General features: G+C 38.1%; 1 protein-coding gene across 1 annotated transcript in view; it reads right to left on the reverse strand.

The window, feature by feature from the left end:
• Positions 1–449: 449 nt before the first annotated feature.
• The window catches only part of Fgd4 (FYVE, RhoGEF and PH domain containing 4), a 134,737-nt gene continuing 116,079 nt past the window's right edge, over positions 450–19,107 (reverse strand). Inside the window, exons 11-17 of the mRNA XM_032899826.1 lie at positions 18,007–18,179; positions 10,325–10,355; positions 9,854–9,946; positions 9,300–9,425; positions 5,965–6,105; positions 2,629–2,769; positions 450–1,504 (exon numbers count right to left, since the gene is read on the reverse strand). Coding sequence (XP_032755717.1) covers positions 1,247–1,504; positions 2,629–2,769; positions 5,965–6,105; positions 9,300–9,425; positions 9,854–9,946; positions 10,325–10,355; positions 18,007–18,179 — 963 coding nt within the window. The 3' untranslated portion in view covers positions 450–1,246. The remainder of the gene's footprint in view (positions 1,505–2,628; positions 2,770–5,964; positions 6,106–9,299; positions 9,426–9,853; positions 9,947–10,324; positions 10,356–18,006; positions 18,180–19,107) is intronic.

A 19,107-nucleotide genomic window follows, 5' to 3' on the forward strand; every position in this document is an offset into this window, starting at 1 on the left:
TCACCCAGTCACCTTGTGTTAACTATATGCTGTCCTTACTTACCGACCATGACAGTCCAATGGAAAGGAGGACAGTAAATAGTAAACCAACGTCTTCCATATATCCCGGGTCTCTACAAGGTCAGATGTCTTACATAGTTCAAGTTTTAGGAGGTTTTTGTATATGTTGACATTAAATTACTATGACAATTATGTTATTATAAAATGTAAAATAATCCACACATTTTTAATCTCTGTGACCAAAGTGCACTTAAGTTGAGAATAATCAGAGTAGTTAAAAATAATAACGTTTAGTTAATATTTACTAAACTCTCATCTTTTATCTAAATAAGAATTAATAGCACCTTCTAAGAGAGGCACTGTTTTAAATAGGTACAGAACAAAAGGAAAATAGTACCCTAAAAATACTGTTGGAATTCAAACTATATCTTACACCACATAAATAACTGTTTTTTTACTATAAAAATATCAATACACTTAGATTCTAATCAGTTCAACATAAATTACCAATTTTTCTTAAGTTTGGAAAACTGTTAAATTTAGAAATAAAATAGGTCTTATATTTAAAAAATTAACCAGAGTGAAAACAAACTAAAGCTGAAGAGAAACGCTGACATATTCATACTTATTTCAATATTATATACAGGCAAACTGATTTGTATTTTAGATATTTTATTATTAGGAGTAATTCTACAAAACAAGTATTTTATATTAAGTCAAAAAGTATAAACATCAGGACCCTATAATTTTTTTGTGTTGTATAAGAACAGAAACTATTTATGTAGCATGAGACTAGACAACTTGTAAAAACTAGACAAGTTCATACAATACTCTACACTGTCCCTGTACTTTATACCATAGATCTATTTTGGTTACACAGAGGTATATCTTTCACAATGTTACAAGTCCTACATGGGAACGAGACACTGAAGGATTTCTTAAATGAAAGACCCATTATAACCAGGTAGTGATTCAATCAATTAACATTTTCCCCCCTCTCAAGGCAAACACACAGTTAAGAAATAGCTTATCAAAAAGGTTCCGTTTTCCACATTATTTCAGAACTTCAACAGAAGAATGGCTCTGCACCCTGATGTTTCTACATAGAAACATAAGAAAGTCCCCAAAAGATGTGTTTATTAAACTATATTTCTCAATGCAAAGTGCTAAGAGATGACGAAGGAGAGCTGGGAATGTCTTGAGCTATGTGTACCACTGGAAATTCCACATTGGCCGCTGCTGAAGTTTAGCATTCTGACTTTTTCTTAGGTCCAGGGAGATTGTCTAAGGTGTCTAGATGCTCACTTGGGCCGTCTGGTGTCTCACCTGTGACAGCCAGAAGGATGATTTTCAGCCACTTCTGTTTCAGTTCCTCACTGTCTGCAGCAAAACTGTGCACAGACTTGGACTGGGTCAGCTTGAAACTGTGCGGCAGGTCTGCACTCTTGGGCATGTCATCCACAGTGTAGCCCAGGAGGGGTATGGTCGCTTGGGCTCGGACATCCTGAAGAAAGGGCATTGTACATATAAGACATTATCACATAGGTATACACGGTCCTTGCTCCTACAGACTCTCCCCTGACCACTGTCTTGCAGATCCTCACTCATGAACTCTCTTTGGACAAAGGTTGACTTTGGTGTCTGTCTATGGGTCAATGGTAGTGTTGGCTGAAGAAAATGAAGGAAGCAGAGCGGACACCTAGAGGAATGAAACTGCATGGGTATAAAGCTCGTTCCTGTGGGAAGCTCATTCACAGCCCGTCCACTTAGTGAAAAGCCAAGATGGAGAGGGAATAACAGCAATCTCAACATTGGAAGCCAGCGAGCATTGCTAAGGATTAAAAAAAATCATATTTTCTTTAGTGATTCATTCATCTTAACTATTGTCAGGGAAAACAGCAACGTAGAAAAGTTTGTATACCTTGGCCGTTCTAGGGATTTTCTAGAAACGTTTTTTTTTTTTTCTTTTTTCTTTTCTAGTTCTTGATGTAGAATGAGGCTAAAATCTGACAAATTGAACACATTATGTTTCTAAAGTGCATGAATATGTAATTGGTTTAAGTGCTCTCCGCTTTCAAAGTAGAACGACCTGCACGGCAGGCAGGCCCTGGCTTATACTAGAAGCTAAGCCAGCAGCAGGGCTGAGCCTAGGGGTCTAGCGCAGCTGCACATATGGGTCACGAAAACTTGTTACTGAGGATTATTACCCCAGGATTTATGTAGACTCCTTCCTTTCAACTACTTTGTTCTTATGTCTATAGCACTATCAACAAATAAAGCCAAGCCCAGAATGACTGAGTATTTCTACTCTACAAATGGCTTGCTCCCCCTCTTTACCTCCCTTTGCTTCATCTCCTCCTTACTCACTCCTACGCTCCTTATTCAACTTGCCTTCTCTCATATCTACTAAATAAAACAAAAGATGAACAGGGGTAATGACTTATTAAATGCAGAATAAGCAACTATATGAAGAACTATCAGTTTAAGTCAACAAAATCAACTTTTCCATATTTTAAGATTGGATAGGACATAGTGACACTGCCTGAGTGTTTTGTTCTCCTGAGGTTTGGTTCCCACACCCATCCCTCTGTCCTGACCATGTTGTTCAAATGTACATGGCTTAGTTACCTGAGGAGCGCCATACATGTACAGCACAAGGGGGTCTTGCTTGGGGATCACACACCATATTTTCTGCCAGGGTTTTGACTTTTCCATGTACTGGAGAAAACTGCATACTTCACTATTTCCTGATACTTCTGCTGATTCAATCTAGAAAATACAGTGGGGAGAAAGAATAACCCAATGAATCAAATGGAGATGAAACATGCCTTAAGTGAAGTATTTATAAAGTATTATATATATTATATACTATATATAATATATATTTGTATTTACTGGTTTGTCTTTATCAGGATGAAAGATGACATATTTTGAGGTCATCTTTATTAGACTTTGTACTTAGTTAACCTTAACTATTTACTATAAAGATTTGATTTTTGCTTGAGATATGTATTATTCACACCAACATTGATAAGTTAAGTATTTTCATTGTTTTTAAAGTTCAGAGTTTTAAATCAAATTCCCAAAGCATACATATTTAGAATTTGATGTGCTAGAATTTGAGGTCAGCCTGAATCAACACTTCCAACCTATGTTCCAACAATGTAAGAATATAAAGTCAAAAAGGCAAGATGTGACCATCAGATACCTTTTGTAGTAAGGTAATTAGAAGAGTCTCACTAGAGCACACTTTTGAAAAGCAACTTAGTTTTTCACTTTGCTTAGTAATATATTAAGTCCTAGATAATGGGAAACAGAACCATTTAGCTAAGATGCTTTATTAGACGTAAACTGTTTACTTCTTTTCCTATGTAGGGTAGTGCTAGTCAATTTTGTCCATAGGACGTAAGGGGGATATCGGTGTGGGCTCACTTTGTGCCACGTAATATGGGTTCACCGTGGTAGTCACCGTGGTAGTCACCAAACAACTCTTCAAAAGGTCAGAGTCCAAGTCAAGGCCACAATATAGACACTTACATGACAAAAGCAAACACATCCCAACTAGTTTATATTTATAAAACTAAGAATAAATTTTAAACATGTAGCTTTTTTTATGATATGGATCTAGCAATAAAAATATAAGTCACTGGAAGAAGGTAACATTTTCTCCGCAAACTCTTCAAACTATAAACCACAAATTAGCCATGGAGCTGCATGCCTATACCCCAGTACTTGGGAGGTGGAGGGAAAAGGCTCCAGGTCACCTTTGGCTAAAGTCAAGGCCAGCCTGGGCTTTGTGAGATACTGTCTCAGGACAACAGCAGCAGCAGCAACAAAAGCCAACAAAACAACGATGGAGACTTTTGAAGCAATGTGACTTTTGATGGCACTTGTGGTAGTTAATCTTGACTGTTAACCCAAACAGTTTTAACTGAGACAGGCTGGCAGCAGCTCAGACCACTTAGAGCCAGAGGGAGGGCAGTGCTTAGCTCCCTGCTGGTGAAGTCATCCTCCCCACTGCTGCTGCTGCTGCCCCTTCTTGCTGAGTCTATAGACTTCAGATGCTTGGCTTCCAACCTGGGCTGAAGATCACATCTTTCCAAGCATCGTGCAGGCCTTCAGTGCCAAATTAGTCTATGAGGTACTGAACTGAATAGCTATCAGGTTCTCTCGGCCTCTTTCACATACATACTGTTGGATGGCTCTCGTTGGACTACCCAGTTTGTACTGTGTCATACACATTCGTTTCTGCCAGTTCTGTTCCTCTGGAGCAGGAGTTCTGTGGGGCATGACTCATTAGAGAGTCAAACGACCCTTTCACAGGGGTCACCCAGGACTATAAGATAACACATTATGAGTCAGAGCAGTAGCAAAATCACAGTTGGAACTAGAAATGAAAATAATTTTATGGTTGGGGTCACCACAGCATGAGTAGCTCTATTAAAGAGTCACATGCAACATTAGGAAAGTTGGGAACCACTCACTGCTCTAGAGAAGCCAGCCTGAGAGACCCCAAGTGCATGATGACTAATTTTCATGGATGGTGGTGGTTTGGGATATGATCAAGGTGTGGTGCAAGAAGGTTTAAGAAGCAGCAGCCAGATGGCAATCTGCAAGTCAGCTCCAGGCTATCACTGGTTTTTGTATGTCCTATATGCTCTTAACACTTTTAACAGATGGATGTTTATAACCAGCTTGATGACAGTAAACACTAAATAAGATACCGTCCTCCCTCAAAATGTTTATTTCTTACTAACCAATCCACATTGCAAAAATTCATATACTAAACAATATTACATTTTTAAGTTTTTTTCCTTAAAAACTTTGAACAGTGGTACAACAGTTTGAAAGGGCAAAAGGAATCTTACAGGCTTGAGGGATGGCTTAGCAGTTGAATGCTTGCCCTGCATATGTGAAGACAGGAGTTCTAGTCCCACAAACCCGCAGAGATGCATGGTGGGAATGGTGACCTGCCCATGACTCCAGCCCTGAAAGGTGGGGAGGAGCAGGCTGAGCACCAAGACTAGCCATTTCATAGTTATGAGTCCTGGCTTTGTTTGAGAGGCTCTGCCTCAATGAGTAAGGTGCAAGAGCGATTGAAGATAATTCCTGACATCAGTCATGGGTCCGCCTTTGCACAAACACACATGTGCCCATATACCTCAAAACATGTGTGCCCACACCAGGCAAGAACACGCAGACACATACATCCAGGCTGTAATACAAGGGATAGCTACATCCTAGGAGAATTCTGAAGTACAATTTTGGCTTGTGGGCTTAGAATTTAACCTCAAATGAATATTGAAGTTTAAGAGCCTTTCTCAGCTAACAAATGACTTGTATATTTGCTTGTAACTGCTCAGTATACAACTATTGATTTTTCAACATTATTAGTAAACTAAGTATATTTATGGCTTTGGATGTAAAAACACGTTATCCTGTTTGTAGGTGATCTTGACTTTACTGCCACAAGGACTTATACAAATTACCTTTTGTGTCAACACCTGGTTTTCAGTGTGAATCAGGCACACGCTACTTGTGATTCCTTGGCAGAACCTGAATTAACTCTAAATTATGAGTCAAACTTGCTTGAGATGTGCTTTGACAGTGATGCACTCACGAAACTGCCCTCCCTGATAATTACATAACCATAAAAACTGACTCTCTTAACACAGCAAGCTGAATTAGCCTAAATTTGAAATTTTTCATGCAGTGTTTTCAACACTAATTTGATGAATTTTAAAGCTTTCCTATAAAAAAACAAACAAACAAACCAAGCAGTAATTTGTACATCCCACCTTCTATATAATCAGGCAGGAGTCAAAGGCCAACAAACTAAAGTAAAAGCATGTTTCCTGCTCACGGTTATCCTGAACGTGGATGCAGAAACAAGTAAGATCATTATTTGCATCCTTATGAGTAAGAGTCTGTCATCTAAGAATATGAGGAGTTCACTATTTTTACCTCTAAAATGCCCCTTCTTTTCTTTTCTTCACTCTCTGCGAATCCACTTATTATCTGGTAGCAGTCTTTACAGACCTTGTTCAATCTTCCACCGTCATACTCAAGTTGAGCTTTGTAGTCAGAACATTTCCAACAAACCACCTTTAATTTTAAAAAAGCATATTCAAAATGAATAATTAGGGTTAGGAACAATTAAGACAATTAGATTTAGGAAATATTCATTCATAATACAAGAGGTTAAATATAAAAGTTATATTTTCATTAGCCTAAGAACATTTCAAAAGATGTTGAATACATCAGAGTATTTTAATAACGTCTGTGACAGTCTGGGCATCACTGTGACCTCTACAAGTCCTTTGCCCCGGATGTACTACACCATCTATCTCCACTCACAGTTCCACATCTCAGAGGAAATAGCACAGCCATATAACAGCATGCAGGTAGTTTCTGAGGACTACTTACCTACATTCATAGATAGAGCACACTGTGTCCTGGTGACTTTAATTTCTAAAGGTCTTCAGTCTTTTTTTAAGTTATTAGTACTCACACTTGGACTCTCATAGTCTGAGTGGTCCTTTCCACAGCCTTAGGCTCTACCCTAACATTCTACAAGAACCTAGTTTCCAAGTCTAGGCTAGAAGTCTTAAGATATGAGTTTGGTATGTTCCCCTTATACTTAAAAATCTATTCAAGGTGGTACATGCTCTTAGTCCCAGCACATAATGAGTAAAGGCAGAGGCAGGAAGATCTCTGTGAGTTCAAGGCCAGTCCAGTCTACATAGAGAGTAGAGAGTTCCAGACCAGTAAAGACTAGACAGTAAGACCTTGTCTAAAAAAAAAAAAACCAAAAAAAAAAAAAGCCAAAACAAAAACAAACAAGCAAAAAACAATTCTTTAGTTTGGTTGAAGAAAAAAAGTATTAGTTATATTATATATTATATTAATTTTAATATATATTGTATATGACTGGCCTATCTTCAATGGCACTGACTTGCTACATCCCCAAACACCACACTTCCTTCCTCTTCCACCTCTTTCAGTCCTTGAGGTCTCAAGTTTCCGTTCTTTCTTCTGGAAGAAGGTTCCTTCAGTGTTCAGATCAGAGCCTGACTAGGATGAAGTTTTTAAATACAGGCTTGTATGTTACTTGCCGGTCTCCTATACAGCTTTACAGGAGACTGTTATGGAATATTTTGTTCACCACACACAACAGCTACAGAATGTCAATGAGTAGATGACCATAATGCAAACGCATGTGAGAAATAGTGCTTTTCAAATTATTACCATTTTCTAGAATTCTTTTTATGTTTAAGTTATTATTTTCTTGTTTAGGAAAGTACTTTTCCTTCATACTTATAGCATCATTTAAAAGTTCATTTAAAAATGTATGAGCTTATAAGTAAAAAGTTTGGAGAAGATTCATAGCAGTTGAAATACATAAAAACAATGCTCAAAGGCTAAGGGTGTGGCTCAGTGGTAGAACACAGACTTGGTGTTTAAAGCCTTGGGTTCAATTTCTACCCAACTTTGATATGTATCACGGTTTTATCATGATTACAACAAAATTACTTTGGGGGCTTAATGTTAGACATACATGTATCTGTAAACTCAGATAATAAAATTCAACTATTTTATTTTCCAATCATATCATTGCATTTGATAATCTATATACAAATACCTTTTTATCTGTTGTCAGAAGTTCAAATATGCCAGTACTGGAGGAATTCATTTTAAATAAACCCCAAAATCAATTAAAACAGTTCATGCTGAGGTACTTGTGGGGTTTTTTTTATTATTTAATTTTGACTATAAACTGCCTCACTACATTTAATCTCAGTGTTAGAAAAAGAAATGCAGGAAACTTTAAGTATAAAGGAGAACAAACTAAGACTCATGCTGTCTGATTGGCTGTCATGTTACCAGAGGTAGCTGGGAGCACCTTACTAGGTCTGCTTACCCAGCCTCATCTCAGAGACAGAATAAACCGCATTGTGCATCAATTTCTGCCCCAGGGCTTCTGCTTATTTTCCAAGGCCTACCAAGGTCCCAGTAGCTCTCAGCAGTGGGCCTTGAGGATGCTCGAGGTGACAGCATCTGTGATCTACTGTGATAAGAACGCATCATTAGCTCATTCCAGGGCCTGGCGTTTTAGTGTTCACGTGACTACCTTATTGACTCAGACTTTTCAAGTGTCTGCTGCTGGTGCCATTCTCAGTCACTCTGCTCTAGCTTTCTGTTGTTAGGGTCGCCCACTGGACAAATGTATCATCACCAGGGACTCAGTGTCAACCTGGAATATCGTTCCTCCTTCCCCAACACGCCCCGTTTTTCCAACTTGCTCCCAGCTGTCCATTCCCATGTACAGAAATCTTTGTTTCCAGTATTTTGTCACGACGTCCCTTACTTGTTCCCTAAGGCAGGCATCTACAATTCTCCTTTGTGTTTTCATTACTCGTATTCTTCATGAACCTTGTCCTCTACCTTCTCTGGTCTTCATTGCTGAATTCTGTTATGGAAAAAAAAATCCTCGCCCTTTATGCTGCCTGGTGTCTGTCTGGATTTCTAACTAGAAATTTCCAAAGGGTAATGAGTCCACCTGTGTCAGCGCAACCTTCACTTCCTCTCGACTTTTCCTCCTCTCCGGTACACATCCCTTTCTCCTTTACTTTCAGCTGACCATTCTATCCAATTCAATAAAAATATAACTCTGACCTTAAACCCCCCATTTCTCACTACTGACATCCCCACAGTAAAATCCCATGCAATTCACTCATCATACTTGCACCTGCCTTTCCCCTTCTGTTAAAAGAGAGGACTCTGTCTATCTTGCAAAAGGTGTCCCTTTCATGTGTACTGCAGTTTCCATCTCTTGCCTTTCCAAACACATCGGCTTCTTTGGTTATTAACATGCTAACTACATCCCTGTCACATTTTGTTTTAAATTATCATGCCCAGACACAGGATTCCCCTGCTAGTCTTCCTTTCACACATCTAAGTCTTACTCCCTCACATAGGCCTTCTTTTGTCTAATTAAACTTGGTCTGAATTCTTCCATTACTAATACTCTCCAATTCAACTTTCTGCTTCTTTCTTATTCCACGCATACTTATTTGAATTCTTATCTATTTTCTTCTTCACAACGATCCATGAAGCCAGGAGTCATTTTGTTGACCATATTCCTTTCCTCATGGGACAGGATAGTACTTTGTGTATAGTTAACTCCAAAACACACTTCCTAACTAAGTGATTGTTCACGGCTTCTTTGTTTCCAGGCTGATGATTTTATTTCACCTACACACAAGTAACAACCGTGACAATAAAGAAGCCTTACTCACATGTCCACACGCCCGGCAGTGATGCCGCCTCCTGGTCAGTGCATTGAAAGACTCTTTGCACTTCATGCACATGGTCACTTCGTTATCACGTATCCATCTTGGGGCTCGTTTTCCTAGTTCAGCAGTCTACATGGGAAAGATAGGAAGACTTTTAATAGAACATGTATATATTTGTTTGTTGTTTTGAGACAGGGTTTCTCTGTGTAGTCCTGGCTGTCCTGGAACTCACTCGGTAGACCAGGCTGGCCTTGAACTCACAGAGATCTGCCTGTCTCTGCCTCCTCGAGTGCTGGAAATAAAGGCATGAGCCACCACTGCCCAGCCTATCATTCCTTTTAATAGCACATTATCAATGTTATTCAAACCATGTTCTGATACTCAAGATCTAGGAGGAGAAGAAAAAATTTCAAAGCACTTCTAGACACTCAGGAGAGAATTACATTATTCCTTAACAACCTACTTTGGGATTGCAAGGTAAAAGTTTTGTTAATGAAATGATTAGACAGCACTTTTGAAAACACAAGAGATGAAAGATCTTAAAGTTAAGAACTTACAGAAACCTCTAGGGGAATGTCATTTTCCTTTGCAATTGCATTTCTGAAGGTCTCATGCCTTTGATGAAAAGCATCAATACTCTCTTGAAGTGCCTAAAATGTCAATTAAATACAAAACATACATTATAGTATCATACACACATTAACAGATATGCTTTATCACATAACTATGAGAATCATCTTAAAAGTTAAATGAACTTGCTCTTATACTATATATTAAAAATATAATTATATATATATTCCTTTTTTAAAAATTTATTTTATGAGTGTTTTGCCTGGTATATGTATTTTACAACACATGTATATCTGCTGTCCAAAGAGGTGAGAAGACGTTGCATCCTTGGAACTGGAGTTATAGTTTTGAGCTACCATGTAAATCCTGGGAACTAAACCCAGTTATTGCTCCAGGCCCCAATGTATACATTCCTTATGCATAGAGGTCCAAAACCAAAAATAGAATAAAAGAGGTACCTTGATCCATTCTTCTTTGTCTTGCTCAGAACTAAAAGAAAACAAAGCTAAAATGAGTGAAGAAAACATTAAGAATTACAATTTGTGAATGAAAGCATGATGTAATGTCACTCTGGATTCCTAGAGAATACAGGAGTACTTTGGAAATAAAGAGACTCCAGTACTTCTTAATGCAGGATCAGACTGCCGTCTAACTTTGGTACCCATATATTTGATACCCATTTTGGTACCCTTACAATTTGAAGGTAAACTATGATGTAACAACCACTGTCTAGTTGTATCTAGCAGAAGATTCTGTGTGTTTGACATATTAGAAGATCAAAGATGATATTATAATTTTAAAAATATATGACAATTAAAAACCATTAAAGTCTAATCTCAAAAAGTATTATGATTATTATTTTTTCTTATTTTTCTTTTATTGGATATTTTTTATTTACATTTCAAATGTTATTCTCTTTCCCAGTTTCCTGGACATAAGCCCCCTATGCCATCCCTCTCCCCTTCTTCTACAAGGGTGTTCCCCTTCCCATCCAACCCCCTTCACGCCCCCGACATTCTCCTATACTGGTGGTCCATCCTTGGCAGGACCAAGAGCTTCTCCTTCCATTGGTGCCCAACAAGGCCATTCTCTGCTACACATGCAGCTGGAGCCATGGTCTGTCCATGTATAGTCTTTGGATAGTGGCTTAGTCCCTGGGAGCTCTGGTTGGTTGGCATTGTTGTTCTTATGGAGTTGCAAGCCCCTTCAGCTCTTTCAATCCTTTCTCTAATTCCTCCAATGGAATCCCATTCTTAGTTCAATGGTTTACTGTTAGGATTTGCCTCTGTATTTGACATGCTCTGGTTTTACCTCTCATGAGACAGCTACCAGGCTCTTGTCAGCATGCACTTCATAGCTTCATCAATCTTAACTAGTTTTGGTGGCTGTATATATATGGGCTTTATACTCATGTGGGACAGGCTTTGAATGGCCATTCCTTCAGCCTCTGTTCCACACTTTGCCTGCATATTTCCTCCTATGAATATTTTTGGTCCCCCATTTAAGAAGTGAAGCATCTACATTTTGGTTGTCCTTCTTGAGCTTCATGTGGTCTGTGGATTGCATCTTGGGTAATTTGAGCTTTTGGGCTAATATCCACTTATCAGTGAGTATATACCATGTGTGTTTTTCTGTAATTGGGTTACCTCATTAAGGATGATATTTTCTAGTTCTATCCATTTGCCTATGAATTTCATGAAGTCATGTTTTTGATAGATGAGTAGTACTCCATTGTGCAGATGTACAACATTTTTTGGATCCATTCCTCTGTTGAAGGGCATCTGGGTTCTTTCCAACTTCTGGCTATTATAAATAAGGCTGCTATGAACATAGTGGACCATGTATCTTGATTGTATGTTGGAGCATCTTTTGGGTATATGCCCAGGAGAGATATAGCTGGGTCCTCAGATAGTGCCATGTCCAATTTTCGGAGGAACCTCCAGACTGATTTCAAAAGAGGTTGTACCAGTTTGCAATCCCACCAACAATTGAGGAGGTTCCTCTTTCTCCACATCCTTGTCAGCATCTGCTGCTACCTGAGTTTTTGATCTTAGCCATTCTGACTGGTGTGAGGTGGAATCTCAGGGTTCTTTTGATTTGCATTTCTCTGATGACTAAGGATGTTGAACATTTTTTTAGGTGCTTCTCAGCCATTCGATAGTCCTCAGCTGTGAATTCTTTGTTTAGCTCTGTACCCCATTTTTAAGTAGGGTTATTTGGGTCTCTGGATCTTACTTCTTGAGTTCTTTGTATATACTGGATATTAGCCCTCTATCAGATACAGGATTTGTAAAGGTCTTTTCCCAATCTGTTGGTTGCCGTTTTGTCCTAATGACAGTGTCCTTTGCCTTACAGAAGCTTTGCAGTTTTATGAGGTCCCATTTGTCGATTCTTGATCTTAGAGCATAAGCCACTGGTGTTTTGTTCAGGAAATTTTCTCCAGTGCCCATGTGTTCGAGGATCTTCCCCACTTTTTGTTCTATTACTCTGAGTGTATCTGGTTTTATGTGGAGATCCTTGTACACTTGGACTTGAGTTTTGTACAGGGTGATAAGAATGGATCAATTTGCATTCCTCTACATGTTGACCTCCAGTTTAACCAGCACCATTTGCTGAAAATGCTATCTTTTATCCCCTGGATGGTTTTAGCTCCTTTGTCAAAGATCAAATGACCATAGGTGTATAGGTTCATTTCTGGGTCTTCAATTCTATTCCACTGATCTACCTGCCTGTCTCTGTACCAATACCATACAGTTCTTATCACTATTGCTCTGTAATACTGATTGAGGTCAGGGATGGTGATTCCCACAGAATTTCTTTTATTGTTGAGGATAGTTTTCGCTATCCTGGGTTTTTTGTTATTACAAATGAATTTGCAAATTGCTCTTTCTAACTCTATAAAGAATTGAGTTGGAATTTTGATGGGTATTGCATTAAATCTGTAGATTATTTTCAGTAAATGGCTATTTTTACCATATTTATCCTGCCAATCCATGAGCATAGGAGAACTTTCCATCTTCTGAGGTCTTCTTTGATTTCTTTCTTCGAAGACTTGAAGTTCTTGTCATACAGATCTTTCACTTGCTTGGCTAGAGTCACATCAAGATATTTTATGTTATTTGTGACTATTGTGAAGGGTGTCATTTCCCTAATTTCTTTCTCAGCCCTTTGAGTAGAAGAAGGCTACTGATTTGTTTGAGTTAATTTTATACCCACTTTGCTGAAATTGTTTATCAGGCTTAGTAGTTCTCTGGTAGAACTTTTGAGGTCACTTAAATACACTATCATATTATCTGCAAATAGTGATATTTTGACTTCTTCCTTTCCGATTTGTATACCTTTGATACCCTTTAGTTGTCTGGTTGCTCTGGTAGGACTTTGAGAACTATATTGAATAGGTAGGGAGAGAGAGCATCCCTGTCTAGTCCCTGATTTTAGTGGGATTGCTTGAAGTTTCTCTCCATTTAGTTTAATGTTGGCTACTGGTTTCCTGTATATTGCTTTTACCATGCTTAGGTGTGGGCCCTGAATTCCTAATCTGTCTAGGACTTTTATCATGAAGGGGTGTTTAATTCTGTCAAATGCCTTTTCAGCATCACATGAAATGATCATGTGATTTTTTCTTTGAATTTGTTTACATAGCAAATTACATTGATGGATTTCTGTATATTGAACCATCCCTGCATCCCTGGGATGAAGCCTATTTGATCATGGTGGATGATCGTTTTGATGTGTTCTTGCATTAGGCTTGCAAAAATTTGATTATTTTTGCATCGATATTCATAAGGGAAATTGGTCTGAAGTTCTCTTTCTTTGCTGGGTCTTTGTGTGGTTTAGGTATAAAGGTAATAGTGGCTTCATAGAAGGGATTGGGTAGTGCTCCATCTGTTATTCTTTTGAGGAATAGTTTGAGCAATATTAGTATAACTATAGCAAAATTATAGTTATAAAGTAGCAACAAAATCATTTTATGGTTGGGGTCATCACACTATGAGGAAGTGTTTTAAAGGGTTAGAAGTTTGGGAACCACAGAAGTATAGGAAAGGACTATTGACATTTGCTCAGGAATTAAGGCCAATAGTTGGTCAATGAGGTCTCATTAAACTAAAATGCCTTTGCACTGCTAAGAAAACAGTCAATTGCATGAAGAGGAAGCTCATAAAATGGGACGGAACTTTTGCTAGGTATACATCTGATTGCAAGTTAATATTTAGAATTTAAAGAGCAGAAAGACAAAACACCAAATTAAAAATGGGCTATGATCTGAATTTAGTTATCAAAAGACAAAATAGGTTAAGAAATATTTTAAAAAGTGTTGAACAATTTAAGTAATTAGAGAATACAAAATAAAACAACTAAGACTTCATCTTATCCTAGTCAGAACGGACGAAATTCAAGAAAACAACTGTCAACAAACACTTGAGAGGTTGCAGAAGGAGAACTGTATTTACTGCTGATGTGAGTTTAAATTGGTTCTGTTACTGTGGAAAATAGTTTGGAGAATTCTCAGAATGCTAAAGTAGATCTACTTTACATAAGGCCTGGCCATGGCACTCCTTGGTAGATGTCTACTAAGACTCAGTATCCCAGGCCACAGGTAGTGATGAGTCACATTCACTGTTGCTTCCTTACAATAGCTAGAAAATGGAAACTACTTAAATGCCCTTCAATTGACGAATGGATGACAGAAATGTGTTAATATTCACAATGGCATATTTAGGTATAAAAAAATCTTATGATTGCAGGTGAACAGCTGGATGTGGAAAATATAAACTCAGACCCAGAAAGACAAATATCACGTGTCCCCTCTTATTTATGGATCCTAGTTCTGAATCATCAGATGTGAGTATATAACCTGATGTAACTGCAGGAACCAGGAAAATTAAAAGGGACTACAGGGTAGGGATACAGAGACACAGTATTATAAAGGGGGAAGTGCAAAAAATAGGGAGGGGGGCTTTAAGTGGTGAGGGGGAAAGAGAAGGTAATAAAGGAGATGGAGGGAGGAAGGATAAATAACTCTAAGTATGTTTGAAAAGACCTGGGGTAACATTGAATAAGCCTATAGAAACATTTTTGTGTATGTATATATCCATGTGTATATGTATGCATGCATACACACACATATATATTTGAGTTATACAAAATATCAGGGGATGATGTTCCTAAGACTTATATACTATCTAATAAAAACCAATGCTAGTCATTGAAAATTTCCTGTTAAGTTGTTTGGAGGAATAGATAGGGTCCCAAAACAACATGGGCTACTGCTTTTGGCTTTAGTTTACTTCCAAAACTGAAAGGTAAATTCCATTGCTGAAGAGAACATTCTTTGAACACAGAACTTGTTAGAATTGAGCTAGATGTGACCTGGAAGTCTCCCCTGTAAAGACTAGTTTTCATAGTATCTGAAAACGCTATGCCAAGCTGCCAAAGGAGGAAAGCAAACAACACATCTACCTAGTAAAGCCTATGCACTATAATAAAACCAAGGGGGCAAAAGGTTGATAGTGGCACAATAGAGGCTTGGGGGTAACCAACAGCACCACGTAAGACTCACTCAACAGGAGGGAACTCATGCCTGGTACTGTAAAGCCAACCATGGCTGGAGAGGTCATTGACTGGAGAGGAAAACCCACTGCTGTTATTTCCTTTAACAAATATAATTTCCCATTGTATTCTAAGTATTTATTTTTATGTAACTATAGCCCTCACTCCTCACTAGAGCAGTTACTTACTTTGCTATGAATAGAGACCATTATAGAAATCTATATCTTTCAAAATGCAGATAAGAAACTATGGGGTGTTCAGTTCCAAAAGATACATCTGCAATGAGACCATTACACCAAGACTCAAGGAAAATTGTGGAAGATGGTGTAGAAAGATTGTAGGAGGCATGGGCCAGGACAACTATTGTTAGATAGTGTCCCCTAAGCACAGCAGGGACAACACACACAGGATGTCTCAACAATATGGGTGGCTGAACAAGCCCAATGACAATAGCAGTTGAAATACCAGCTGGGGCAGGTGAAGATCTACAAGGCTTACTTCTGGAAGAAGGGCTATAGTGGGTCAATTGCTGCTAAGAGAGGCAGAATTAGCTTCCTGCATGAATGAACTCTCACAAAAGTTATCCAATCCTAGATGGTCGTAGTCACACATAGACATACACATGTATACACATGTAATAATGACAATTAAAGGAGACCATGAATTTGGGGATATGGGACACACGAGGATCTTGACAGTGGATGGAATAGTGGGAGTGATGCTATACAGTGTTCATGTATGATGTTTAAAAACCCAACAACAACCCAAAATCTTCTGTTGTTTATGATTAAATTAAGCAAAATAAAAGTGAAAGATCTTTGAAAAGTCTTAGGGAAGCTACATAATGTTTTTCTTTTTTGATAAATAATTCTGCTTGCCTCTTTCTAAAAGGCTCAGCTAATACTATACCTAACCCATTACAAATTAAGGACATCAAACATTTTAAATTAAGCAAAAAGGGGGTTTTACAGATGAATAGACTGTGAAATTTAATACTCATTCTCCTTAGGGGGAAATTTGCTTGACTGTATTAAAATTCCTCTTTGCCAACTAAAGAAAAGTTGCACTTTCTTGTAGGAAGCTTATATCAAACCCACAAAATCTCTGAGTAGACTCTGAATTAAGTCAGAACTTTAAGTTGAGGGATTTAGTTGAGGACATCAAATAGTGGTTTTGTTTGTTTCAGCCTTAGGTAAACTGGGGCCAACTCCTCCTTCTAGCAGGTATAAGTATGGATGTTACCAGCAAGATGACACTGAGGTGACATGGACAGAAAAGTGAGCTTATTATTCCAGAGAGGGAAAAAAGAACCAAGAAGTGGTCTCACTTCACATCTACTTGCAAAGGAAATACTGTTTTCTCCAATGGACTCTCACTGGGGATATTAGCCAGACCCAAGGGCAGGCCCACACCCAGCAGAAGATGGCCACCACAAAGTGAGTTCAATGACACTCTTATAGACTGTCATCTTCATCTCAAACCACTTGGTTTTTTGTTTGTTTGTTTTTTTTGTCATAATAGTTTTTGTTTATAGTTTCCAACTTTGTGGGTTTTTTAATTTCTGTGTTTTTTTTTTTTATTTTAGTTTTATATAAATAATATATATATAGAGATAAGAGAGAGAGAGAGAGAGAGAGAGAGAGAGAGAGAGAGAGAGAGAGAGAGAGAGAGAGAGATTGATTGTCTATGAGCATAGAGTTAGTAGGTGGGGAGGCAAGAACGATTTGATAGGAGGTAAAGAAAGGGAAACTGTGATAAGAATATATTTCACAAAAAGTTACTTAAAAAATTCTTTGTCTGGAAGTTATTTCAAGTTGTATTCACTATTGGTCTTTACTATAGAATTGCTAGTTTTTGGAGGAGACATATAGGAGTTGTTTGTTGGTTGAATTTTTATTTTATATATTTTTAAAGATTTATTTATTCACTATTTTATGCATACATATATGTGCGTGGATATATAAGTGATGCCTTATGTGTGTGCAGGGCCTGCAGAATCCAGTTGTGAGATGTAGACTCTGGGAACCAAACTCTAGTCTTCTGGCAAAACAGCATGTTCTCTTAACTCCCAGGTCACCTGTTCTGCCCCATTTTGTTGTTTTAAATTCATGTTTCTTTCTTGTGAAACTTATGTACAGTGTGACCCAGCATTTTCCCTTGTTGGTATGCTGCTGCTTCTCCTGTGGTACTTCCTGCTACATCTTGTGCTCTCACAGTCTTGTCTTTCTATCAGTTTGTTAGCAGGACTGAGAATTTCAGCATGGAATAATAATCATTAGAAATTGCTCAGGGAAGAAAAGGCTCAGGAAAGAATCTTTTCCTACAGGTCTCATGATTAAATTGCAGCAGCCTCATCCCCTAAGTGCCTTGCCACTCTCCAGACACTTGACAGATGCCTACTGTATACACGCCTCTGCCCTAGGCAATACAGGGGTCAGAGGAAAGACATGATGAGCTCTCAATGAGCCCCAATTTCCACTTAGTCAGATTTTCAGAGGTTTTGGGGTATTCATTTGTGACTACCACCACAAGACCATTTGTGATGTATTCTGATGTTTTCAGGCCCCCGTGGCATGATTGGCTCTCTTACCTGGCCTGCAGCTCCAGGGTTCTTTCTTTCCCAGACACCTGGAAAGTGTGTGGATATTCTTCATTGTGAGTCTCCACAATTTTCATTCCATCAATGCCAACCCTGGTTCGAACTGTGAATTTTGAGCCCACCAAACTGAATCTGGGCACACAATATAGCAACATGTTGTTGAACTGCAGAGAAACAAAATATGAATAAATAATCATAAAGAAAACAAAGTTTGACTAATGTAACTGGACAGAAATACCAGTTTTCTTTTTCTTTTTTTAAAGAACATATGTCTTTTTCTCTCCACTGGTACACTATTTAGTCACGAGAGGTCTTAAATTTACAGTCCTGTGTTAGATTTCCAAGTGCTGGGGATATAAGCATATATTACTACCTGTTTTATTAGAATTCGATCAAATACTCACTGAACAAATTCATAACAAGTGAACTAAAGGGTGACTGAATAAACAACAGCAAATATTCAAAGGTTTATCACACAATAGAAGAGGACACATTTTGCATTTCTTTATAAGGTAGAACTTAAAACAGGGAATAAATGTAAGAAACCTAGTGGTTGCAGGAATCATACAAAATATATCATGTGTCCAAATAGCTTCCTTCTCCACACAATATGCTTTCTACTTTTCCCTTTTTCCAAATGATATAATGCATATCACTTAATACTTTCCATGAGATTCATTTTTACAGTAAACCCTCTTTTGTTAGCAATGGATATACTCAAATAATCAATAGATGCTCTTGCCACTTTAGTTGTACATCAAAATTACATGGTAAGACCCTTTTCCTGAATACATTACACATTTTGGGTGCAGTGTATGGAGAAATTGAAACTGAGCTGGAAGCTTCCTCTTCAATAGTTAGCTTTCACAGTACCAGAAGGTTCTATGTAGGTTGCTGAGTACAGAGTTATCATTGGTCTCATTCTAACAAGGATCTTGTGAGCTACAATATCAACTGTCAGATAAGATGTGCCCACTGATGCAGGAGGCACGACTGATAAAGGGGAACCAGATATGTTCTAATTGGATTTGGATTCTACAAGTGGAAAGTTTGTTGAAGAAACGACATGGTACTTACTACTCTGTGTTGCTA

The sequence above is a fragment of the Rattus rattus genome, chromosome 4 (assembly GCF_011064425.1).
Source record: "Rattus rattus isolate New Zealand chromosome 4, Rrattus_CSIRO_v1, whole genome shotgun sequence".
NCBI classification, from domain to species: domain Eukaryota; kingdom Metazoa; phylum Chordata; class Mammalia; order Rodentia; family Muridae; genus Rattus; species Rattus rattus.